The sequence below is a fragment of the Gekko japonicus genome, unplaced genomic scaffold (genome assembly GCF_001447785.1).
Source record: "Gekko japonicus isolate JY-2015 unplaced genomic scaffold, Gekko_japonicus_V1.1 scaffold26, whole genome shotgun sequence".
NCBI lineage: Eukaryota > Metazoa > Chordata > Lepidosauria > Squamata > Gekkonidae > Gekko > Gekko japonicus.
The window spans coordinates 313,702-341,296 of NW_015174844.1; the positions used below are offsets into that span (position 1 = coordinate 313,702).

General features: G+C 41.7%; 1 protein-coding gene across 1 annotated transcript; it reads right to left on the reverse strand.

Moving 5' to 3' along the window:
- Positions 1-729: 729 nt before the first annotated feature.
- On the reverse strand, positions 730-27,338 carry CCND1 (cyclin D1). The gene is made up of 5 exons (XM_015424424.1): positions 26,868-27,338; positions 25,129-25,344; positions 24,112-24,271; positions 17,624-17,772; positions 730-1,792 (listed from the first exon to the last, which is right to left on the reverse strand). Exons 1-5 carry the CDS (start codon positions 27,063-27,065, stop codon positions 1,637-1,639), a joined length of 879 nt encoding a protein of 292 aa, XP_015279910.1. The 5' UTR covers positions 27,066-27,338; the 3' UTR covers positions 730-1,636.
- Between the last annotated feature and the right edge of the window lie 257 nt (positions 27,339-27,595).

Here is a 27,595-nt window from a genome sequence, read left to right on the forward strand (position 1 = left end):
GGGGAAATAAACTGGATTAAGAACTTTTTTTCAAGTACACCAATTCTACACTTTTAACTATGGCGCTTCCTCATGGTTAGCATTATTTTGGAAATATCTGGGCCAAATGTCACAGTATCTTGAAATGTCCTTATTTTGAGTCATATGTGTTAAAATTGCAACATCTCAGGCAGAAAGATTTTTTTTAGACTCAAGGGGTGATTTATTGTACAAATTATACTGGCCTTCCGAACATCCTCTGCAATAAATATTCTTTTTAGCCTTAACTATAAATTATATATTTTAGTGTTTAAAAGCCTTCAGTTGTACAACATCTAGAGACAATTCTCAAAATATGTGTCCTATAGGTAAACCTTTCAGGCCCCTAAATTTATACTTAAAAAACTGAGTTGGCACCAAAAGATTTCTAAACATCTTTTCTATTGAAAAGGTAAGGAAGATATCCTGGCAATTTTGTGAATGTGATTTCTCTCACTGGAACACGACCTTCAGGAAAAAAAAACAACCACCTTTCCTCAACACCATAGTTAAATGCACTTGCTTTGCAATTCCAAGTTTGCACACAAGCACTTTATATATATATATTTATATTTATATATATAATTTCCAAACCATTCCATTTGAAAAAAAATTCCCACACAATAAAACGAAGTATTTCCTATACCTAATGAACTGAAAGTGCTTTGAAATGGAATGGTTTTAAAACAATAACAAAAGGATAAACTGTGGATTCAACCTGGACATAATTAGGCTGCGTATCTTTTAGGTAAAAACCAGCATATTTTTTTTACACAGGTAACTACAAAAATAGGAAGCTTACAAAAATATATTATGTCACTACTGTGATTTCTCTTTATTACTGGAATGGGATGTTGGGTCTGTCCCCGGCTGTGGTGAGCTGGAAGCCTAGAAGGCTTATGCACAGGTAATCCACAGGCACAGAAGATTAACATATAATTATGCAGTATGCTAACATATACTAACGCAAAGGTTACATTAACCATTTATAAGGTGAAGAGGATAAAACCTAAGGGAATAAAATAACATTTACAGATGAATTATAAAGTGACTAAATGCATAAGCAAGCAAGATACAGAAAAGCCTAGAACTGCATTAAAGCTATGCTTTTTAAAGGAAAAAAACCCCAAAACATACGTAATCTATCTAAAAAAAAAAACACCCTCTTCTACTTTAAAAATGGTTGGCTTTTTTAATATGCAACAATCAAATCTAATACCTCCCCTGGAGACATTGTGTGTGTGTTTGTGTGTGCGCGCGCCATGTGTTAATGCCTATTTTTACAACATACAGACAAAAACACTTTAATATAAAAAACTAGTTGATTATTATTGTATAAAATCCTCTATTTTTGTAGCGCAAACCCCTGGAGATCATGCAAATACTATGGTTTTCTTTTTAAGACAGTTGGGGGGGCGGGGAACTGGGGTTGTCTGTTAAAAGTCACAAAAGAAGGAAGGAATAATGAAGAAAATAACGAATGACATTTTCCCTTCTGGTACAAAAAGTCCTGGAGAAACAGGTTTCTGGGGGACAAGATCCTGATTCCAACTCCTTCTCAGATGCCCTTTCTTTGTTTGCTGATGCTGCAAAGCAAACCCGAATTGCTGAAGTCCTCTTAAATATTCACATCTCTAACATCAGTGGGTGTGCAGGAAAGGTCTGCTTCATCTTCAACAGTCTTTGTTTCTGAAGATACATTGTGCTGCTGCGCCTGGCGTAGACTAGATTCAAGGAGGGATTCAATCTGTTCCTGGCACGCTCGTAAACAATCCTAAGAACAATAAAGAGAAGGGGGAAACGCTTTAAAAAGATGCACAAATACCTTATCCACAAGCACAGGGCCACAGAATTCTTTTTAAGTAATGCCATTAAGGTGTGCCCATGTGTCTGTCAGCAATGTAGGCTTTGCAACCCCCTCCCACCAAGCTTAGTGTTGAGAATCCATGCTCAGTTAAGATATTTTTGCCACTAATTATCTTCTAGAAATTGACCAGGCACAGTATGAACTTAAATAAAGGAGTAGGGATCAAACAAACTTGTGACCTTCTACATGCAGAACAAGTGCTCGACCAATGAGCTACAGCTCATCTCCAAAGCAGTAGCACATACAACTGGGGAAGCTTCCATACTATTATTCTCAGAAGAAAATCCAGTGAGTAGACACTGATACTCTTTATCATGTTACACCTTCTTAGTGCTAGAAAAGGCAATGTCTGGTATACAAAGAAGAGGAAAAGACCCTGCAGGACGCAGCATGAAGACAATTAGATAGGATAGTGAGGTCAGCACCTTCTCTCCTGTTAAGTGTCATTCCTTGTCTGTCTTCAGATGGCTACTCCTAGGGCAATTTCCCCCTTCTTCTCGGAAGTGCCAAATTCAGTCTTCCCATCTCTCTCAGCTAGAGATGTAGTTAGGAACCTATCTCTGTCTCTCCTCTTTCCTATCAAGTATGTTAATTCCTAAATAAGCCTTTATCTGCTCTTTAATCAGGCTGTGCACTGTTGCTGTATTAATTACTCTGCCAACACTTAGTAGTAGAAGAAGAAGAGATTGGATTTATACCCCCGCCCTTCACTACCCAAAGGTGTTTCAGATCGGCTTACAAACTCCTTTCCCTTCCCTCCCCCTCCCCACAACAGACACCCTGTGAGGTAGGTGGGGCTAAGAGAGCTCTTGACAGAAACTGCTCTTTTTCAAGAACAGCTCTTATCAGAGCTACGGCTTGCCCAAGTTCATCCAGCCAGGTGCAAGTGGAGGAGTGGGGAATCAAACCCGGTTCTCCCAGATTAGAGTCCGCACACTTAACCACTATACCAAACTGGCTCCCCAAAACCTTAAACAGATGTACCTGTGATGTGACCACTAGTTTTCATGCAACAATTTACAACTCAGTAACAGACAATTTAATTTATTTCAAATTGTTGCTGTGTTAATTACTCTACCAATAGGGGTTATGGTGGCCCAGATTAAGTGCCTCTCTGATTAAATGTAGAAAGATCGCCAGAGCACACCTCAAGCAAGCAAAAACAAAGGAACAAAGATGGTGACCTCCTGTGGTGAACATCATGGTAACTTGATAGATAGGCTCACAGAAAACAATTGTCTAATTTGGAAAGAATGAATGAAGAGAATGAAGGCTGATTTCAGACTGGCAGTTTGTCCCAAGATAGAGGCACGTGCCAGAAACATTTCACAAACGGATTAAAGGGGCCGTTCACACAGGCACATCTGTCAGCCTGTCTTGTAGCGCTTGCCTCCCGAGTTTAAAAAATACCTGGTGAAAGTGGTAGCAAACCCTGAAGAGCGCGGTCATCCCGCACCAACACAGTGTGAATGCCGAAAGCTGCAATTTGCTTGTGCGTTTATGCGCATATCTCTGCATTACAAAAAGAAAGCCGCATCTCTGCCAGGGGCGGGCCAACAGTTCGAACGCTCCCTTGCGCTTCCTCCCCGGTACGCTCCTGCATCAGTCGGTGCAGTGTGACCAGGAAAACCCAAAACAGTTTGTGCCGGATCTTTTTGCCACTACTCCCTCGCGCTTCAAACTGCCAGTCTGTCCTCGGCCAAAGAGTCACCTTCTTGAAACAGGATTATGGGACATTATGCAGGATCCCAAGCCATCTTGGTGCAGTGGTTAAGAGTGGTTCCCCACTTCCCCACTTGAAGCCAGCTGGGTGAACTTGGGCAAGTCACAGCACTCTCGGCCTAAAAATAAGCATAGCTTGCCACCTAGGGTACCAAAAGAGCTACAGTTCAGGCAGCCAAACAAACCTTCAGGATATTTCCTGGCTATTCCACAGACAATGCTGTATAATAATTTATAATTTTTTAAACTTTAATCCAGGATGCCCAACCAGGAGATGTTGACAGAGCAGAGAACCTAGGACTCCAACAATAAAAAGGCAAGAGGGAACATAATCAAGGGTTTAACTGATAGAAATGTGTTAAGAGTAATTCAGATGCCAACAGACAAAGCTGTGTGGTGTGAGCTGGAAAGGCTGCATGTAAATTCCTTGTTAAAGAGCCAGTTTTATCTACATAAGGAATTTTTGAGTATTAAGATGAAAGAGGGTGATAATTTATGTCATCATCTGGACAAGGTGCTTGGATTGGCTGAGCGACTGAGGAGTTCAGGAAAGGAAACTGTTGATCAACATCTGACTGTGTTACTGTTAATAAGTTTGCCAGAGTCATATGAAAATATAGTGTCTCAGATTGAATCGAAGAGTAATCAGCTTGAGGAAACATAGGAACACAGACAATTTGAGAAGTCAAAGAATTTAAACCGAATGCTGATCAGATGGCTTTGAATGTAAATAACAAAGGCAGGATTCGTTTGTCACCTCTGTGGGAAGCCAGGTCATATTAAGAGGAATTCCACTGCCTTTAAACAAAGAGATGCCTTTCCCAGAGTAAGAAAAGGGGGAACTCCAAACAGCCACCATTAAATAAATGTTTTATATTAACACAAGGAGCCACAAAAGGTCATATTTGGTATCTGGACAGTGCCTGCACAACCCACATGTGTGCTCATAAATAATTCTTTGAAATTTTAGATGAAGAAAAGAGACAGTAAGTGTTGCAGGTGGACTGTTTAGAATGGCAGAAGGTATTGGCTCAGGAATCATAAAATGCAAACTCCATAGTGGAGAGAGCCAAGACATTCTTGTTAAAGACTGCCTTTATGTCCCAGAACTGGCAAATAATCTTATTTCTGTGAGAGTACTCATGAAGAAAGGCATGATTACATCTTTTGAAGAAAAATGCTATATCAGACAGAGGGGACAGTTAACTACAATTGGCAAAGTGCATCATGATTTATGTGCTCTTGAGACTTGCATACCGAAAAGCAAACTACCAAAAATTGTGATCATAAGAATTGCTCTTGGCTATGGCACAGATAGTTGGGACACAGAGACAATTATGCAATTAGCCAACCTGAAAGCCAAAATTTAACTATACGCATGCAGATGAGCAAATGTACTGTTGAAGGAAAACATATGCATTGCATTCAAGAAAATGGAGTGAGACCTCTCTTTAACAAAGGCCAGACAAGCCAGACGAAGCAACCCCTAGAGCTGATACACAGTGATGTTTGTGGACCAATGGAAACTCAACCCCCTAGGGGAATAAATACATACTGACTTTTATTGATGACTTTTCAAGATATATGGTGACCTGCCTAATTAAAGAGAAGTCAAGTGCCAGAAAAATTTAAAGCATATATGGCAATGGTCAGTAACAGATTTCAAAGAAATCCACTAGCAATTTGCACTTATAATGGAGGACAATGTGAGACATGAAATAAAGAATTATTTGGTTGAACAAGAAACAGAGCATCAGCTTACTGCTCCATATACTCCAGAGCAGAATGGTGTAGCGGAGTAGAAAAATTGCTCTCTCACTGAAATATGCAGATGTATGCTCCTTGACAAGTTCTGGGGAGAAGCAATCAACACTGCTACCTACCTGCAAAACAGATTACCTACTAAAGGTGCCAGCAGTACACCATTTGGACTGCGGTACAGGCACAAAACCAGCCTGAATAATCTAAAGGTGTTTGGAGTAAAGGCTTACACTTACATTCATAAAGAAAAGTGGACCTTAGAGCAGAAGAAGGCATTTTTGTAGGCTTTGTACTGGGATGCAAAGGATACAGAATCCTCAACCCAGAAACAGAAAGATCTGCAATGTGATCTACATTGATGAAAGGGAGAAATCAAGAAATATGGAGAAAGTAGACATCAGTGAATCCACACCAATAGAGAAAAATGAGGCACATTAAAGAGAAGCAGTGCATCTTAGCACTATGGACAACACACATGACACACCTGCAGAACCTAAAGAACCGGAAGTGGCTGCAGAGCCAAGTGTCAGATGATCAACCAGACCAAAGGAGTACCACCAAGAAGACTTTCTTATCTAGCAAAGACAGAAGCTACACCTGAGTCTTCCACATGGGAAGACACAGCAAGAATGCCTGCAGAAGAAGCAGAAACATGGAGAAAAGCTACCTGAGCATAACAGCAGCAAGGAAGATGCATGTGGAGCATCTGGACATAAAGACTGCCTTTCTACATGGAGAAATAAAGGAAGATGTTTACATGGAACAGCCACCAGGATTTGAACACTCAAAAGACAAGCAACTCGTGTGTAAACTGCAAAAGAGCATATATGGACTAAAAGAGGCTGTGAAATGTTGGAATGAGAAACTTTATCAAATGCTAACCAAGAAAGGATTTAAGCAAGGCAAGGCAAAACGATGCCTATATGCAAGATATAGCGACAACTATTGGACTTACATTCTGACAGTGGATGACTTGATTTTATGCTGTGAAGACAAGGATGATTGTGATGAAATAGTTCTACATCAGAATCAAGAAGCAGAAGTGAAAGAATTAGGAAATATCAACTACTATCTTGGAATACAAGTAGAATGAGAGGAAGATGGAAACTATCTTCTCAATCAGAAACAGAAAATCCTAGAATTTCTGGACTACATGAATATGAAAGCAGCTAAGCCAGCAAGCACTCCTACGGAAACAAACTATCTGAACCATCAAGGAAGTAGTAGATTTCTGCCTAACAACAAGCAATACAGAGAAGCAATTGGAAGACTGCTGTACACAGGCACATTGATGTGTCCTGATATTACAGGAGCCGTGGGCGTGTTATGCAGAAAGATGGAATCACCAAGCAAAAGAGACTGGAATGTAGTCAAAAGACTTGCAAAGTACAACGGCCAGAATGACCTATGCACAATATTGGAAACAAGAAAAAGTGCCTGAGATGTGGGAATGGTTAAGAAAGATGCTTTTTATGGCATAAATGGACAAGTTGACAAGGAAACTTAATAATAAAGAAGACGAAGACTTTTTTGGAGACTGGATGGACTTTAAAGAATATTTAGAAAAATACTGGGATGTTAAAAATAATTTGTTTTGCTTTGATAACTATTAAGAATAGAAAGACAAAGGAGTGAAGTAGAGCTTGAACTGCTAAAGAAAATGTTACCTATGAGGATATAAGAATAAGAAAGTTTAAAGAATGGTTATTTAGCAAACTTTGTTTTAGAAGATGTTTTAGAAACAAGGTAAAGAATTTGGAGGGGGTGGGATCACTGCGGGAAGCCTGAAGAAGGGGAGGGGAGGAAAAAAGGGGAAAGGGGTATAAATATAAATGTTGGAATGTTTGAATAATGAGCATGTTGATATATCCTGATAATAAAATGTTTTTGAAAAAAGAAAAAAAAAAGACTTGCAAAGTACTTGCATGACACTGCACATCTGAAACTAAAGCTACCAACAAGTGACAATCCCAGATTAGTGAGATATATGGATGCAGACTGGGCAAGAGATACTGCAGATAGAAAGTCAACCAGTGGACATTTATTCTTCTATGGCACAGACAGATATCAAATCAAGATCTAAACAGATGGATGTGAAGCATCACATAATAAGAAACGTGCAAGAAGGGCTCATTGAGTTGGAATACTGTCCTACAGATGAAATTATTGCAGATGCACTCACCGAGCTACTTTCTTGAGAAAAGTCTGAAAGTCTACGTAAGAAACTGAGTCTTGTGGATTTTGTACACTAGACCTTGAGAAGGGATGTTGGAAAAGGCAATGCGTGGTATACAAAGAAGAGAAGAAGACCCTGCAGGGGGTAGCAATAAGACAATTGGATAGGACAGTGAGGTCAGCACCTTCTCTTCTGTTAAGTGTCATTCTTCGTCTGGCTCGATAGCTACTCTTAGGGCAATTCCCCTCTTCTCAGACATACCACACTAATTCTTCCCATCTCTCTCAGCTAGAGATGTAGTTAGGAACCTATCTCTGTCTCTCCTCTTTCCTATCAAGTATGTTAATTCCTAAATAAACCTTTATCTACTCTTTTAATCAGGCTGTGCACTGTTGCTGTATTAATTACTCTGCCAACACTTAGTGCAGAAACCTTAAGCAGATGTACCTGTGATGTGACCTACAGTTTTCATGCAACAATTTACAACTCAGTAACAGTCAATTTGATTTCTTTCATGAGGGTTAATGTCCATACAATACTTATGAAAAACAACAGAAAATACAAAAAAGGTTGTATCCTGACCACACCTAGACAAAAAGTCAACATTTTGTGGATCATCATACAATTAACTTCTCAGGGAGTTAGAAGTAGGGGCAGGTTCATAAGCACTATTGTCATGGCTTCACAATCTTTCTCCTCTCCATTATCTGATAGATTTCCATGTTCATGTCTTAATATCCAGGTCTTAACCAGAGAATAACTAAGTTTAAGTGAGGAGCCAAACACTGACCAGTAGGATGTAAGTAAACAATCTGCATTAGATGAAAGCTAAAACAGGTAACATTGTCCTGGAATAACAAATTCTGAGCCATTACTCATGCTAAACATATATGCTAGAACTGTCTTTTGGCTTGGATCCAGAGCAATTCTGGGAGAAAGATTTCTATCCACAGGGCATGAATTTCTTGACTTTCTCTTCCACTGCACCCCAAAATGTCCACCAAAATGCTCTTCCCGGGAGTACTGGGAAGGGGGAAGCAAGAAAGCTATGCTCCATGGGAGCTCTGACTCTCGAAAGATCATATCCACAAAATTTTGTTGGTCTCTAAGATGCTACTGGATTCAAATCTCGCTGCTCCAGGGAGGCAGTCCTTCTATCAAAGGAAATGCTGTGTGCTGGATTCAAGCCTTCAACTCTAATCCAATGGCTACTGGAGAATTCACCTCCTATATAAATGGGTAGGAAATTAAAGAAGTAGATTTTTTTTTGGCTGCCACCAGTGTTCCCTCTAAGCTGAGCTGGTGTGAGTTAGCTCACAGTTTTTTAGCCTCCGGCTCACACACTTTTGCCTTAGCTCAGGACGGATGGCTCCAGAGCAAACTGATTTATGCAGCAGCCAAATCGCTTGCTCACAACATTAATGCCAGTAGCTCATGAAGTAGAATTTCTGCTCACAAGACTCCACAGCTTAGAGGGAGCATTGGCTGCCACTATCAAAATAGGGGAGGAAAGGCGGCATGGTATAGCCCGATCTCATAAGCCAAGCAAGGTCAGTACTTGAATGGGAGACCACCAGGAAGGCTTTGCAGAGGAAGGCAATGGCAGACTACCTCACCTTCTTACTTGCCTTGGAAGTCCCTTGCTAGGGTCACACTAAGTCAGCTCACCTTCTTACTTGCCTTGGAAGTCCCTTACTAGGTGTGACTTGACATGACATTAACACACAGTATAAATTTTTAATAATTTCTATCACTATACCTCTAACGAAACTGTAACCTTGCTTTAAAAATATGGCTACCATTTCAAATCTTAAAGATAGTAATCCAACACATCAAAGTGCTTTCTATATATGACCTAAAATTCCGTTACTTTACAGCATAAATAAGAATATTCAAATAACATGAATACTACTGAGAGGAAGAGCAAAGGCAAGAACAAGTCTCATGGATGGCCTCTCTGACAAATATTTTGTGGCATGAGCTTTCAGAATATACTTAAGGTCACATTCTTTGTTTCTGTAGCAGCCTAACATTGGGGGGGTTTTGGAATTTGTCCTAGTGGCGACAGGCATACCAACTGCAGAGTCACAAGAACCAGAAATGGAAAGAGACCTAGTCAATCGCCAAAACATGTATTCCTGTGAATCAGTGTGACACCTTCTTTAGTGCCAAGAGTGCAGCCACTGCAACAACAGGGAACAGCTGCATTAAACAGGGAAAACAAACAATCTCACAGTATTTTGCTGAAACATTTTCTGGCTCAGTGTTTACTCCTGCCTTTCTCACAAACAACGTAAAGCTTTTCACAACATGTTTAACTCTGTGCATTAAGAACTTTGAAGTTTCCTTTTGGGTCTGCCTTTCTGATTTAACCTATGACATGTGCTAGCCCTTGCGGTGAACCCAGTCTTCCATGATAAATTGCCGTCAAAAGTGTTAGGATGTGCATGACTGAGAATGAATGTTGTTTTCTTGAGATGGTGACCTGCCTGCTGTTTTCTTTATTTTCCTGTTTCAATTCTGCCTTCATTCAGAAGCTTCTTGTGTGATCTACCAGCTTTTCACTGATTCTGCTACCACAAGAATCTTGTCTACCACATGGCATTGGGGTAAAATAAGATTAAAAACCCAAGCAAACAATTCTCAGCAAGTCTCTTCTGAGAGAGAGGGAGGTTAATCCTACCTCTAAGCAGATCAGACCATCAGTTACAGCTCACTGAAAACAAATAACCTTTGACCTTTACTGGTTTAAACTCTAGTGTAATATTTCCTCTTGACAGAGACACAGTATTTTAAATAGCAAAAAGAAACACACTATATCCTAAAGTCATTATGCTGTAGGCTGCCTACATACCATGGGTCTTTCTCAGCAGAGACATTAATATGGTGTCTCTGACCCCACACATTCTTATTTAAATTCCAGAAAGGATTCACCTAAGAAACGAACACAAGAACCAGGCTCCCTTAATTTTTTTTAAAGAAACTTCTTTCACTTCTAGGAACTTTTTGAGGTTGATTCAGCCATATCTATGTAATAAATTAAAGAGTTCCAGATTAAAAGAAGCCAATTCATATTGGTCTCAGAGTAGTTTAAATCCTGTCTCAACATTTGTGAAACTTTATCACTGACAATCTCCCACTGAGAGTCAGTAAAGTGTGCAGCTGAGCTAGCTTCTATAAAATTAAATAGACAGGTCTAGTATACTGCCAGTATGATGTAATGATTTGAGTATTGGACTTAACCTGGGAAGACCCAAGTTCAAATCTTCACTGCACCTTACTAAGTGATTTGAGGCCAGTCACTATCTAGCTTGCTTCACATTTGATAAAAGGGGGGACCATATACATCTTTTGCAGGAAGGGTGAATTAAAATTGTAATCAACCACAACGATCACATATTTATTTAAAACATTTATATCCTGCCTTATCTTTTTGGATTCCAGGCAGTGAGGAAAACGTTCTTGAACCTAATCCTGTATTCCTCTGAAAATCACAACTTCTATTTTTCCCTGCCTTTCAGATTGCAAACATTGAAGATACATATGGTATGGTAGGCTAGGGTGCAGCATTTTGCAGCTCCTTCTCAAGTACTGGGTATACTTGTTTCTTTTAGAAAATGATGACATTTATATTTTCAAATTCCATAAATAAAATAGTACAATTTTAGGTATATAGTATGGTGCTGGAGAAGACTCTTGAGAGTCCCTTGGAATGCAAGAAGAACAAATCAGTCAATCCTAAAAGAAATCAACCCTGACTGTTCCCTGGAAGGCCAGATAATGAAACTGAAGCTCAAATACTTTGGCCACCAAATGAGAAGGGAGCACTCACTGGAGAAGACCCTGATGCTGGGAAAGATTGAAGGTCAAAGAAGACGGGGACGGCAAAAGATGAGATGGTTAGACAGTGTCATCGATGCAACGAACATGAAGTTGAGCAAACTTCAGAGGACAGCGGAAGACCGGAAGGCCTGGCGGGAGCTGGTCCATGGTGTCGCAAAGAGTCGGACTCGACTGTGCGACTGAACAGCAACAAACAATTTTATATGCTGTTGTAAATTATGTAATTTATGTTGCTAGGTTTTATAGGGAAGTACTGCAAATGCCCCCCAAATTGGCTTGGAGTGTGACACCATACCATCCACTAGGCTGTGTGCATTCCAAAGAATGGGGCGAGGGAATGGCCCAGCACAAAGTGAGACATCTCCCCCTCATTTGTGATTCATGGTAAATTCATGAGAGGGGATCTTTCTCTTTGAGCTGGGCACTGGAGAGGGACAGCAATTGCCAAAAGTAAATCAATGGTTTCCACCAGAAATCATATTTGTGGGCCCTGTTTCTTTGAAAGGCTATATATATACTATATATATGACACTATGATGAGTTAAAATTAAATTAGGACTGAAAAGTGGTGAACTGGTACCAGAAACCAGTAAATCTATTAATTGAAAGTTAAGTATAGATTTTTTGTGGACATCCCCATTTGCAATTCAGCATAAACTGGTTCCTTATGGTAAGATGTGTGGATGATGGATGCCTTAATTACAGTTTTAATTTTTCAAATAAACCAGCAGTTCCCTATTGTTAGCAACCCAGGGATTTTTGATTAAGTTTGTTTCATGGACCCATCCCTCTCCTTTTCCTTCTCTAGCATGCTGCATGTACCAGACAGGCCCTTTTACAGTGCTGCCCGTCATCTACTGTTTTTGAAACAGCAGTGACAACTCTTTTCACCTACCCTTTTACATCACCTTTAAAGAAAAAATATTTGTTTTTATATACATGGCCTACAAGATGATGTCTGAGTGGGTGGCTGCTCCTGTAAATCCGTAACCCTAATGACCTTATTGGTTAATAGCTTCTAGCCAGAACAACAGGGGTGGAAAATTTTCAAAGTTGCTCACAGAAACAGAAAAAAGACCACTGTCACACAAAACCAGAACCTGTGGTATTCAATTGAAAACTGCCATTAACTATTACTGTCTATGCACACAGAATAGCCTCAGGAAAATAGAACTAATAGAACAAAAACCAGTTCAGTTTTGTATGGGACATAACTGGTACCTCTTGGATGCCACTCAGCTCAGCTATTGGTTTCCTCCTATGGCTCAGCTATTGGTTTCCAGCAACCAATCAGCATGTATTCTCACTGGTACGCTAGATCTTTGTTCTGCAGATGAAGCAGTTCTACAAGCTCCCACTCTGGAAAAGGAGGAAGCCCATTCTGACCTCCTTCTTAGAAAACCAAGCTCTGTTTTCAAGTTTATCCAGATCTTCCTTACAAAGAACTCCCAGGCCTGTTTTAGAAATGCTACTGTAAATAATGTGCTATCATCATGCAGTACCCTTCAAACATAACTTTCACAAACACACCGAAAACAGAATTTTAATCAAGCTGTAACTGCTGATTTGATTCTGCTAAGGATTGTACAACTTTTGCGGTGCAGTAATAATAAGGCTTATTTATTAAGTATTTTAGTTTTAATGGACATATTAAATGAATAGCTTCTGTGACAGGGCTCACAGCCAGTGGTTAAAACACTAACCAATGATCCAAATGAGTGTGGACACCTATGTACAGAGGGGAAGTTGTCTGGTAGCCTGCCTTCATCCTGCTTCCAAGTCAACTGAATGTCTAAGGAACATTGCATTTGACATATCAGCATAACGTCTAGTATATAGATTCAGTCCATGAGATAGTTTTGTGGATTTCATGAACGTTAACAATGCATGGTCTTTATGTACAAGACTCTATGCAATCATGTTAGACACATGAATGTACAGGGAGCTCAAAGGCATACAGATGAATTCAGTGTGAGTGGTCACAACCCTGCTTCCCCACTATGAAGAGGCTGTACATACATATACCTTGTCATATGAAGCACAAAAGTTTGGAAGCAAATGGAGTATTAGTGTGTTAGCTTTATAAATACAATTGAATTGTCTATTTAAAGTAAGACATGATTCAGTTTAAATTCCATTGGTTCTGATGCCAAAGAAAATATCAAAGACCAAGCAAACTTAGGAGTCCTTTGGTATCTACTGTGGACTGCAGGCAAGGGTTTGGATCCTGTGAATTCAAGCACCTTTGTGTTCAGTTAGTAGGATCCAACCCAAAATGTTCCATGCATGAAGATGGCTGATAAGCATATTCCAGTAGTATTAAAGGATAACATGGAAATACAATCAAATGTAGCAATGTTCTGCTCTAGAAATGAATGCCAAGCAAAATTCACTTGTTTGTCTGAAGCCAAAGAGTTCTAGCTGTGGTTATCAGATTTCTAATTACCACTGCTCAAAAGCAAAATGAGAAATTGGACTCTTACCAACATAAACTTGAGCTATGAAGGAATGTCAATTGGGTGATATTAATTTTAACTTTTACCTTCTCATGGTAAAAGCTAAAATTTTAACTACAAAAACTCAAATTCTCTGGGTCATTCATTCCACCAAGAATTCTAAGTACGTAAACTCAAATTCTCTGGGTCATTCATTCCGCCAAGAATTGGAAGTACTACATTTAACAAATGTTAATGAAATGGTAATGTCTGTGAATTCTGAGCTAAGCTGCCCTGCAGGCTTTTAAATTCACAACTACAGATGAAGAACATGCTCTTGAGTTGCAACCAACTCAAGGCTACCCCTTCCATGGGGCATTCCAGGCATGAGATGAGCAGAGGTGGTTTGCCATTATAAAATGGATGGCTAAAATCAATGTAATGTTCATTTTAAAAAATGCAATACCAGGCATACAACATCCAAGGAAAAAACAAATGGCATGTTTAAAACAAAAGGAAACAGTAATATTTACTTGCAACCTAATTAAAATTGGGGGAACTATGTATGCTACCCTGAGCCGCTTAGAAGAGAGGTGGAATAAACATGTGGCAGACTGATGTTATTTGCTAAGCTATTTGTAGGGGGTACAATTTTTAAAGATACTCAAATTTCTGCTTATATTTGGGATTCTTATGCTTGGATCCCACAGAGGATTTCCAGAGATTGGGGGGGGGGGGATTTTTGTAGATTGCAGCATGCCTCAAACTATTCCTCCTCCTGTTCAGGGGTCCCCTTTCCCCAAGGCTATAAGCAGGAGAGGGAATGGGGGAGTCTTGGTCCCTGGAAATCTCTGGGAGACTGAAACCTTTCTTCCCCTGCTTTTTTGTTTTATCTTCGCATCAATCTGGGTCCTGCAAACGGAATGGCCCCATATACTTTATAGGCAGTAAACTCTAAGCACATCCTGGGACTTCTATCAAACATCAGCATCCTGTGTCGCTTCACAGCCCCCCCCCCCAAAATAACCTCCAATGCAACGGAGGGGCTGATGCTGGGGTAAAATTGAGAACCCTGGTGCAGATTTCCCCATTTACACTGAAAGGGACTCTCCGGATGCTCTCTTAACAATGCTCCACCAACCACTCCCAAATGATCAGGGACTGAATAAAAAACCAAACAACCCCCATGATTGTTATGTAAATAGCTAGTATTACATAAAAGCTTGTACAGGCACTAGGAAAAGAGTTCATGCAGTGTTGCAATAAATAGGTTCTACAGCAGTTCTCAAGACTCATCTCTTTGGATTAAAATTTTGTTCTTTTATCTTTGGATTAAGTCTCACTTTCCTGGTGCAAGGTGCAAGATAGTCCTTTCTAAAGAGAAGATGCCTTCCACATATTGAAAACCACCTTTGGATCCGACCTTTACACTTTCAACCACAGAACTCCTGCTCTTTGAAAAAGTGTTTTTGACATTGACCGATCATCAAAGAACACACTGTTCCAGCTGGTTCAGAGGTCTGTAATGTGACAGAATCTAATTCGCAATGTTATGTATCAGAAATGATTAAATACTCATTTCTTTTAAATCAGATATTCACCATCGGCACAAGATAGCAGGTCTCTCAGCTGGTGCAAAGTACCCAATTCAAAGGTCTCGGCTCTGGACTGAGGCCATCACATAATGAAGAACCTCTATTGTTCACAGATAGGCTGGCATGTTTGCAAATTTAATGCTGGAACACATATAGCATCACTATGTTTGGATGAGCAAGGCCTTCAGCAGTAAACTAAGGCTGCTGCCTAAAGAAACAATCCTGCATACTCTGGTTATACCACTAGGACCCACCTACCCAGAGGGCTACTCCAGAAACTTGAGAACTTGCCAAGACAACTGTTTTTTTTTAGAACCCCGTCCCTCTGAGCACTACCACTGTACATCTTCCAATCAATGTAATGGAAGCTCATCTGGGAGACTTGCAAAGATTGCACAAAAATGAATGAGGAGTCTGGATGTTAGGCAATCAGACACTAAACACATGACACAGAAGCAAGTCATGCTGCTTCCAATGGAATGTACTTCCATATCAGGGAGCAAGAAAGTGTTTCTACAGAGCTTTTTCTAGCTCCCAGTTTGGCACTTCTGTGCCCCACTGACAATTCAGAGAAGGAATCACCCAGAAAGCAGGTAGGGTGTGATATGGCAGCAACTCTTTCCAATACATCTCAGCTTGTGCAAGCCACTTGTCTCAGGCTGGATCTACTGAAATCTCCTTCACTATGCACAGACATGGTGGACAGCCCAGGCAGAGTTTGTGGTATGTGTGGCTTGCACTGAGTGAGAGCCTCTGATTCCTGGAAAAGACTTCATAAACCTGTCCTGAGTTTATTAAATTACACAACACCATAAAAGCCAAAAACAACAGAATGCAACAGTGAAGCAAGCATTAGCTATCAAAACACCGTAATGTTCCAGTCACAATGAATTCCCAGTACGTACAGGGACCGAAACACTGTTTTCCTACAAATCTTATATTTTGTATATTTATGGACATATACAATGGAGGCTTTAGCCCTGCCTCAAAGATTTGGTTACACCACAGGGCTGACTTTATTTGACTCACTGCTGGCACTTGGAAGACCGCACAAGAACCCCTTTTCAAGCATCTATTTATTGGGCTTTCACATTGTTCCAACACAAAGCCAAACTCTGCCCCAACTTCACACACCATTAGGGCATGGATCATTGACTTTAGGTCTTCCTTGTAGGTTCCCTTCCTGCCCATTCATTCATGAAAGGTTTATTGCTCACCAGTTACTGATGAGCATCTCCAGGAAGCTGCAGGACGTTTAAAAAAAAAGAAAAAAAAAGAACTAGAAGGACCATTTACCTTTTCACATTGTGGGACAAACACAGTTAAAAAAAAAATAAAGAGGAGTTCAGTAGTATCTACAGGACAGGTCTACCACATGATGTTCCATTCTGATCATTTGAACCCTCTTACAAATGGTTTTTCACACCATTTACCATAATAAAGAGCCCCAAGAGTGGTCAAGACAAAGGTCAAGATACCATTAGGTCAGTTTATTGCAACGACTATTTTCTTTACTTATCTTAAAGCATTCTGTTCTCTAGTCTAGTGACCTATAGAATAAATACAGCTTCAGCAACTGCCTATGGATATTGTTTTATTAAGTTTCCCCCTTCCTTCCTTGGGACTGGATCCAGCACACCTGAACAAGCCGAAACGCAAGAAAAAGACTGTTGTGGTCACTTGCCCTAAGTCAAACTTATTGTATCCACAGTTGTGTTTCCACTGGTGTGGGATCTTGTGTAAATAATCCCAGCACCTTCTTCATTCTCAAAATGGCTCCCTGAAGTACAATATAAGAGAGGAGGGAGACTGTTGCACAAAATCTTGTGTATCTGTGAAGTGTACATGAGCAGACTAGGATGGCAGAGGGAGATGAGACAGGAAGACGTTGCACAAAATCTTGCACAATCTTTTCTGCAAGTGGAACTATGCTAAGGAGATTTCTTTTTCCGTTTGTGCACTGCTGGATCGAACCCACAGGGTTTCTTCATTCAAAAGCTTAGAACAAGAAAGAAGATCCAGCTCATGCAATGTTACCCATGTGCATGTTGACTGCTGAAGAAGACGACAAGAATACATACTGGAAACAAATTCTGACTTTTACCCAAACAGAATCGTTGTCAGATCGATTTGACAGCATACAATAACAACATCACTAGGTACACATAACCCAAAGCTTTAGTTTCAGATGAGCAGAATCACTTACCGGATCACATCTGATAACTTTTGATAGGAAATGTGTGAGACATTGATAAGAGAGGAAAGTATTAGTGTTTCCAAGGTGAAGGCCTTGCACAGCTGCTACCACGCTACCAGCAGCAATCATGGAAGGTGGATTTGAAATAAACTTAACGTCTGTTGGGAAACAAAAGGAAACACAGGTGAGCCGGTTTATGTACATATCATTCCGCTTTTTGGGATACACATAAAAGAAACTTGGCCAGTTTTTTAAAGACTGGAATGGCAGCGATAGATGCATGAAAAAGAAATAGAAGCTATTAACCACAAGGTATAGATAGGGACTCTGGGGCAAGTGATGCTCTGTCTTCTTGGTGCTTGGGGGGGTCAACAGTGGGAGGGCTTCTAATGTCCTGGCCCCACTGGTGGACTTCCTGATGGCACTGGTATTTCTGGCCACTGTGTAATACAGAGTGTTGGACTGGATGGGCCTTTGGCCTGATCCAACATTGGCATGTTCTTATGTTTAAAAGACGTGGGTAGAGGCAACGCAAGTATGTGCTGCTGTGCCTGTGGACATGTGCTTCTGGGCCTAATTTCCTTTTAACAGGAGGGGAAAAAAAGTTGAGAAGGCCACAGATTTCTTTGAAAGGATAACCAACTCTTGCAAACAGTTCTGTGCAAAGTTATTCAAGTCAAATTCATTTAAATCAAATGGCTTAGACAGGAGTTGACTCTATATAGGACTGTACAGTTTCCTCAAATGTTATGTTCATCCATGTATTTATTTAGAAAGGTTTCGCCCCACCTTTCAGTAAAAAAAAAAAGAGCAGGAAGAATACAAATAATAATAAACAATACCGAGCACTTACACATGAACTAGTAGAAGCAATTACAAAGAGTTTTAAAAAGCAGCAACACAGAGTACAAGGATCATAAATACCATTCAAAACACTAGAGGATGGGATGGACTTTGCCTGGCTTAAAAACCATCACAGAAGCTGCAGGTTCACCTGCTTAGGAGGCAACTTTCAAAGTATGGGCATCACAACAGGAAAAGGCAACCAGCCACACCTGGAAAGGACTTGAGCAAAGCCCTCCTCTGAACTTCTTAAGGGATGGGCTTTTAGACAGCCAGGCCATTTTGAAAAGCACTTTCAAGTTGAGCCTTGAAATGGAAGTCAGTGGAGCTAAAAACTCAGCCTTACAGGCAATAAATCACAGTGACTGAGCTGGATGCCAGTAGAGCCAAGTCCATGAGGCAGGCAGGTGAGCAGACTGCAAGGGTTATGGCAGAGTGGTTGGAATTCTATCCTCAGCATAAAAGGAGTTCCCTTGAAATCTACAAGTTTGGTTTCTGGGAGCTGCCCCCCCCCAACAAAAAAAGATACGTATCATCTGATGATAGAATACTGGTGACAGCTGCTGAAGCTGGCGTATGATCCTCATTTCAACACTATCTGGACAAAACCTTCCTGGTCCATCCCTAACATACCTAGGTTCAGTGTTGAAGCCTGTGGTAGGAGGGGAGAACTGGCAAGAACTGGCTCCCCTCTACTCCACCAACCAGGAAACAAGGTTTGGATTCAACCCTGTATATTTATGCAATTCTCTAATTTTGCTTCCTAGTCATGGATGAACTTCATGCAAAAGAGCATCTAAAACCCCCATTTTATTTACAATTTCTGGGAAAGAGCCACTAAATACAATGAGACTTTTTGTATGGGCACAGGATTGCACTCCAAGGAATCCAGCCTCTCTGAACACAACGGGTTGGATTCAAGAATTTCCTTCTGCCCAGTGAGAAGCCTTTCTCTAATGGAAGGAATTTTCTCCATGCAAAGCAGGCTATTCACTTAGCAATAGGGAATCCCAGGATCCGACAACCAGGGGTTTATTTATGAATAAAAATCATTGACAAAAAAAAAATCTCATACTCTTTATGAAGGAAATTGTAAATATACAAGCAATCAGATTCTCAATCTTCCAACCAAGTGGATAAAATAGATTTAAATAAGCACTTCCCCTTCACAAATGTTCTGCCTCAACCTTTTCCCTTATCACTGACTGATCTCCGTCTTGGCAACAGGGATTTAAGTAAATGTGGCATAACTAAGTGAAGGGGTCCCAAGACCTGGCAGACAATCAGTTACATTCTGATGTGACACCACGCTGACAAGCGCCTGGGCCCACTTCCAGACTGCATTGCTGTAAGTCTTGCCACTAAGCCCCTCCCAGGGTTGCCTGGCCTATAACTGCAACTAAGAATGTCATTTCCCCCTTTTAAAAAAGTAGTAATTTATATTTCTAGGCTTTAGACTTGTTTGCATTTGACCATCTCATGCACAGCCAGGAATTAAAACATGGGAAACAGGTCTGTTTCTAAGAGTAAAGGTCAAACTAGAAAATGCCAACTTCTGTACAGCAGTTTGCGACCAAGACACCCTCTCACTTAGTGGGAGAAATCCATCCCCCAGAACAATTAACACCAGTCTTTATTGGCTTTCCAACCGGCCACTACTGAACAGTTTTGGACACAAAACCCAAACAGTACATTATCAACAAAATGGTCTTCAGGTAATATTAATATTAAAATCCTTTATTTTTCTGTTCTCTTTCAAAGACAACATATGTATCCTATTCTAATTTACAACTCTATGCCCCTTTTAATTGGGCAATTCACTTCATGGCAGGGGTGGGGATGACAATACAGTAGCATTTACAGACTACCATGGATGATTACATCAGTAGTAAGGTGATGAATGGATCAGATTGATCTCTGAAATCAGAGTCCACAGGTATTGTTATTTCAACATTTTGCCATCTCTGAAAACACCTTTCTACCAATTCGTATTTTCACATTTACTAGAAGAGATATATATAGGGAATATATATATTCCCAATATTGGTGTCCTGCTTGTCAAATGTTTTGACTGTTCAGCCTAATTTAATTTGGTGCCCTGCCCAGTTATGGAAAGTTTATTCTACTATTTAGATTTGGAACAAATATCCCATGCTTTAAAATAATGGTGAAGATTCATGGGATCATTCAAATAACAGCAAGTTTGGGAAATCCAGAAAGTATTTCCTTTTAAAGTGGTCATATGAACAGGAACAAGAATTCCTAGTCACACCCTCTTTCTTTCCTAGGTGGAAAAGTGATAATGGAGTTTAAATGACCAGCTTGTGTCTGTCCCCATAACCACTCCAGACAAGCGGCATGGACAGACTTTTTGTTGCGACACAACAAGGAATTATTTGAGGCAGAGACCACTAATTTCAGCATATTAATCAGGGGGCCCCTCTTGGCTGTAATTGGATGCCCCCAAGTGAAGAGTGTGGCATTATTGTCAGCCTCCATCGCCTCATCTCGCGCTATTGAGCGCTCAGGAACAAGGGGGCTTCGGTGAGATGAATTAGACCTGACACAGCGACAATAGGGAAGGGGCCCCCTCAATTGAAGCACACATCCCCAGTAGCCTATCTGAGACTTCATCCAAAAAGAATAAACAACTTCAGTGTTGTTAAAAGGGGGGGGGAGAGGAGAGGGAAGAATGCCAACCACCCTGAAGGGAGGACAAAGCACGCATCTAGGCGCTGTAGCGCTTTAAAAAAAAAAATTCCTAACAAGGCAAGTCACCCCTTTTCCTTTTTAAATGGAGCAGCGACTCCATCCGTCTGGAGAGCTGGGGGCTATGAATGAAAATCTTTTCATTGAGGCAAATCAAAACTCTGAACATAAATCACTGGCTGCGAGATGCAACAGGTTCCAACCGGTCACATACCTTGAGACTTCCAATTTTGGAAAGGCTCAGAGAATAGGAGGATTGTGGCAAACTGTTTCAAAGGAAGGGGCTTTGCTCCAGTGAAATCACATTAAAGACTGCTAGTAATCCTCCCAAAGGGACCGAGGATGTTTAGACAACCAGAGGCCCATCATGAAATACAGAAATCTCCTTATATTTGTTCCTATTAATCGTTTTGCTTCTGTTGAGCCAGGACTCCTCTCTAGCACTGATCTCAACCTGGATCAATGAAGCCCCATTTCCTCTTTGCCATGGCAGAGTCCTTGTTCAGCCTGCTAAACAACTCGTGGTAACTTTTTTCCACAACGTGAAAGAGGGCATTGGTGAAAACATTGAAAACAAATACATGAAAAATGACAAAGCAAACCCATTTTGTTGACAATGGGACCAGCAGAATAAAAGGAACTGCTCTTGGTACCACCTCTGCTAGGGATCGTCTGTGTATCCGGAACAAAGTGGCACACAGAAACCTTCAAACGTTTTTCCTGCTTTCACCTCATTGACACCGTCCTATTACTGAAAACAAGTTGTCATTTCGCTGTCTTCATGTGTTCTCTTCTTGTTTCTTGTAAAGCCCAGGTTGGGCTTCTATTAGTCTCTAACAGGCCAATGAGGGATTTTATTTTAATGGGCCTTGGCTCAAACCTCTTCAGACATTTGGTCTTAATAAAATGAGTTTGCCATTCAGATCAGTAGAGCACGACAGAGAAATAGCCAAATCAAGCCTGGCCACTGCAGAACTTATTTCTTTCTCTGATATCTGTCTGGGAAAACCTAAACCAACTACTTTCCCAAGAAAAATGGCGGCTCTTAGGGACAAATTCAACAACATAAAACCCCATTAAGCACTGTTTACTTAGGCAAAATTCCCAGTGACTTGGGGTTGGTGGCTCCCTTGTTGACCTCCAACACTTCCTTTAAGGCCCTGTTTTTTTGTTTTTGTTTTTTTAAATCCTGGACAAGGTTTGTATTCACCAATTCATTTTCCAGTTCTGGTATGGAGTTTAGAACAATGTTTAAGATAGGCCTTGGGACGTGCCTTCTAAAAAGAAACATAACAACGCTGACAGCAGATCAAAGTACTTGGCTCTTTGCAAGCCTCCAACCTTTGAACTATTCTTGTTTTCATCACTGTGGAGCTGCAACTGCCAGTGCCACAACCCAGGTTAAACATCCCCCATACCCCAAAGAGGAGGCTGGATGGGAAGAAGAAACAAACAAAAAGGGCTACTAGGCTAACAAGATGGCTACAAACCTGGCTGTTCCCCAGTAAGGGTTTGCTTCTCAGCAGTAACCCCCTTTTGATTTATTGAAACTGATTTTTGTTAGTAGGTTAAAAAGTATTTTTAAAACATGCTAATAATTTTAAGGACTTGGCAAGGAATGTCTCCCCCACCAAGTCCAAAACTGCCTGCCATTCTGCTGTCTGGTTCAGGATGAAAAGAAAGCCTGAAAACAGTCAGTATTTAACATATTTTCATTTGGAGATTCTGTGGCAATGTTTCTGAACCAGGCCTGGTAGTACAAGGGCCTGTTTAATGCCTGTAAGATTTAGGATTTTTTGACCAAATTCACCTCAGGCGTGACATTGATAACTCAGCTGAGAGTTACTTCAAGTATCCGACAGAGCATTGGATTTTCAATGCTATAGATGTTTATTATTTAAACTTGGTTATGCTTTGCCCATTTGGGACTGTTCCCTCAGATGCATCACATTTCACCAAATCAATATCCCCAGTCCTTTTATGTGCTAATTTTACAGCAGCACACTGCAGAGGAACACGTGCTGAGGCCATATTTGGTTCCTTGTTCTTTTGCCATTCCATGTCTCTCTCGCCTCACTGGAAGGAATCTTTTTTTTAAAAAAACAACCTACTCCACCTTTAAAGTTATCTATTTGCTACTTGGCTTAAAAAAACAGCAGCGACTGTTCTACCTGGACACCAGGAATGCAATGTTACATTCCTGATCCCACACTCCAGCTTGTTGTTTGTGAGGACTGGGGGAGGGGGACTGGCAATTAAGGAAATGAAACAACAGCAAGGAGAGCATGTGGTGTTCCAGAATGAGTCTGCACAGGCATGCACATGCGCACAGATTGCGCCTGAAACCCAAAACCAGGCCTCTGTGAAATTCTGGAGCATAGTCAGTCTCTGGCTCCTCTGGGGCCGCATGTACACATGGAATCAGCAAAGCACGTGGCCAGCTGGGTGTGGACAGTGGAGACTCAGCTCTTGGCCAGACAACCCTTCGTTGCACATACTTCATGTTCTTCCTGCCCTCAGCTAGCAACTGGGGGGTGGGGGGGAGAGAACACAACTTTAAATGTTCCAGGAAAAGCAGACGGAAATCTCTCACCCCCAGAACCAAAACAAACCCCAAGTTTTAAAAGCATTTAAGCTTACAATGCAGGAGCTCCTTGTCTGGTTTCCAAGACCTAGATCCTCTTTTGGCTGTAGCATAGCTGAGCTCCAAAGACGTTCTCTTTTCACACAGAATTTATTTCCCCTTGAAGCGCATCTTTCTAGAAAACTCACCTTTGGCCCAGTGTTTTGCCAACAAGACAACGCTAAGCATAGGCATTAACTATGCTGAATTTTGGAGCCTGATTTACACCTATAAGATTCTGGGCAGTGGATAAGGGAAGAGGGTATGATTGCTGGGGGTACACAGACAGACAGCACGCCTTTGGAGGGTGTGAGGCTCATACCTGTAGCGCATAGAGCCACAAAAGTCTGGGCGTGTTTACGTATGATCTGCTTGCTGTCCTCTGCCACAGGCATTTTAGCTAGAAAATGTTCAATAAAATCATGAGGGGTCATTGCCGCCAGATTCCATTTCAGCTTATTCACCAGAAGCAATTCCATTTGCTGCAGGGATAAAAAAGAAAGGGAAGGGGGGGAGAGGAATGGTTAAAAAGTTCCATTTCTAAACAGATGAAAACACATTGTTTGTTATACTTCCACAGCATCCTAGGGAGACTTTATTTTGGGTCTTTTGCACACGGTGGCAAGGCACACCATCTGAAACCATACTCTTGCCAAGCACGGCAGCAGCTATAATGCCACCAGAGAAGAACAGAAGCAGGCGGGTAAAATGCCTCTCCGCAGGAAAATTACATAATTCTCTTCCCAACGCCACCATCATCCAGCTGCTCTGAACCACAGTACTCCATTAGCCAGGGCTGTCATTTGGGCTCCAAACACAAGAGGGCGCCAGCCACCCATTTTTCCACCCCCATCTTGTTACTGTATCTTTTTTTGGGGGGGTGAGGATTTAATTTATTAGGGAATTTTCATTCAATTAATTTCTGCACAATGTGGAGGACTGATTCTCCCCATCCAGCTAAAGGATGTCTGATTTACAAGCCACCATCACTTTCTTTATTCAAAGCAAATATGCCTGGGATTGTAGTTTAACATTCTGAGGGTCTATTATTGAAAATAAATCCTAGTGAGTTCCATAGGATTACTCCAAAAGGCATACGATTCACATGTTTCACACCCAAAAATGCCAAAAACTGGCCTGATCTTTAATCCATTCAGCCATCTACAATTTATTGGTTCTTTCTAGTGAGAATATCTAGAAGTTGCATAGGTAAATCGATAATCTTTTTAGAGCAAATTCATGCAGTTAGTTTTGAGGGGAAGATCTGGAGGAAATTATTGATCGTTTTCTCTGTGTCATTTACTGTTTTGTTTTTCTGATGATATGAAAATGAAATTACCAGTAATTCGTTGGGTCTAATGGAGTTGTCAGTGTAAATGCACAATTTTTCTGCAGTTAGAGGAATAGTCTCCTTCATTTTTGAAGCCACAAACATACAGGTAGCTCCTAGAAGTTGCAAACGGCTTTTCTTGAGGGGTTCAAAGGAGAGATATCTGTCCAAATAATTCATAGCCAAAGGGAAAACCTCCTCTTCGCATTTCTGTTCCTCACAAACCTGCAGCAAAATTAAGGAGAGAAAGTTGAAATCCGTAATCGATATTTTAATACAAGCATTCTTTTGCCCCCCCACCACCAACATAAAGTTTTCAGTTGATAAGAGATAGTGAAGACAAATGAAATTCGATGCATTTCACTATTTAAAAGTCGAAGAAAGCCAGGCTTGAAAAACTGAAAGAGAAAGTCGCAAGAGAAAATGTGGAGTGGAAAAAAAAAACGTGGTCGGCATTTAGAAGAAAAGCAGAAAATTGACTGTCTGGTCTCTGAGAGCCATCGACAAACACCCCAAACAGGAAAATTGGGGTCAAAATGTTGAGGGGGTTATGGCCTAGTTACCCCCTCTTGGCTTCAATTGGCTTGGGTGCTGCCGATCCCCCTTCTTTGGTCGAGAGTCGAGACACAAAGGTGGCGTCCAGAGAGGCAGCTGCGAGTTTTTTCCCCAGACGTCATCTTTTCAAAAAATATTTAAAAATATTTAAAAAATCACCAGCGGCTCCGAAATAGCCTGAAAACAACCCCCCGGGGGTCCTTTACTGATCCCCCTTGTGAGGGAACAAGGAAGACGCCCCAGGGTGGCACCCCGAAGTAAAACTCCAGGGCTCCCCATTCCCCTCCTCTCAGCCCCCTAGAGAAGCAACGTGCGGCATATTTCCCAGCGCCCGGGCAACATGGTGGGCTTTCAAAAATTAATTAAAAATAGATCGCAGCCACGGAGGGCTTCGCAAAAAGGCTGAAAATGTAGCCCAGGCTCCCCTCGTCTTGCTGGGACCCCCCTGAAGCCTGTCCCGGCGGGGGAAGGCGAAAACCACGCCGGTTTTGGCCAGGCGACCTTGCCGACAAGTTTCTGCAGCAGAAGCATGTCTTCCAGGGGGAAGACCACAGAAATCTCCCTGGTCCGAACAAAGAAAAGTTTCAGGCAGCGGCTCCCCCAGATTTTCAGCCCAGAGCCCGAACCTCCTGCTGGGTGCCCCACCAGCCCCCCACTTCCCCCCGGCGGGCTTCTCCCTCTCTAATTATTAATAAACACTTGGCCTTTGCAATAAAAGAACAAAGATGGCGCATAATACTGGCACGGGGAGCACTTGCATACGTGTCCATGGATATTAATTTAAAATAAAATCCCAGTCAAATGCATGGCAAGCTTGAGGGGCTGTCCAGGAACCTGGAAGGCGCATTCTGGGCTCCTAGGACCTAGTGATCCCACCTCAGGATCCCCTAGAAGTACCGGGAAAGGGGGGACGCGTTTGGGGACTTGCTCCCTTCTTTTTACCCGATTGCATTCTATATCGAATGGGGGGGGGGCATATGTATGACAGTGGGCGATCTATCGTTTGGCTTAGCAAAACTCTACAGCGAAGAAGAAAGGCAAGCGGACGGAGGTGTGTGTGTGCGGCGTGGGGGGAAGAACGCTATCTCCAGCAATATGTTTTAGGGTGCAGGAAATGGGTGGGGGTGGGGGGGCCGACACGGGACTGATTCGATTCCGACAAGCCCAAGCTTTTGCAAAGCACGTTTACCAACCTCCAACATCCAAGTGGCCACTATTTTCCTCATATATGGTAAGATCTCCTTCTGTACGCACTTGAAGTAGGAGACCGAGGGCGAGCAGGTCTCTTCTGCTTTCAGCATAGTCTGCAAGACCCTGTCATTGATAAGGTTGGCATCTAGGTAGGCTCTCCTGATGGTCTCCACTTCACAGCAGAGCAGCTGATGTTCCATGTCTGCCGCTGCCGCCGCCGCCTCCTTCTCCTGCAGGCAGCTTTGCTCAAAGGACTGACTCAGTCTCTGGCTCTTCCCCTTCCAGGAGTCCCTTAGATGCTGCTTGCTGCTACTGCTGCTACAGCCCTCTGGAGGCTGCAAAACTTTCTAACTTCCAACAAAACTCTCCTGTATGGGTCCCCGTGACGTTACTGTTGTTAAGCGGAGATCAAAGCGCCCAGAGAGAATGCGAAAGAGAGGGAGAGGGAGAGAAGCCAAAAGCAGGGGGCAGAGCCCTAAAGCCATCCCATAGGCTCCAAGTCCTTCCCCTTTCCTTCGCTGAGACAGAAGCCGAGCTTCTAATGCAAATGCAAATGAAGACAAGGGGTTGCTTTCTGTTTCGGGGGAAGGAGCGAGGTGGTGGGGGAAGCCCAACTTGTCTTTCCACTGGATCAGGCAGAATTTTAAGAAATGGAGAGGACTCCGGGGCCGAATGATGAATGAGACTAGGCCACACACAGACACTTATGGGCAGAGACAGGTTGGGAGTC

Excerpts from the sequence above, each read along its gene's own strand:
- CCND1 (XM_015424424.1), bottom strand. The coding sequence starts at position 27,065 with ATGGAACATCAGCTGCTCTGCTGTGAAGTGGAGACCATCAGGAGAGCC. Across the intron at positions 25,345-26,867 it reads TGGCCACTTGGATGTTGGAG|GTTTGTGAGGAACAGAAATG; the intron begins GTTGGTAAACGT and ends ATTTTGCTGCAG. Across the intron at positions 17,773-24,111 it reads TGTGGCTCTATGCGCTACAG|ACGTTAAGTTTATTTCAAAT; the intron begins GTATGAGCCTCA and ends GTTTCCCAACAG.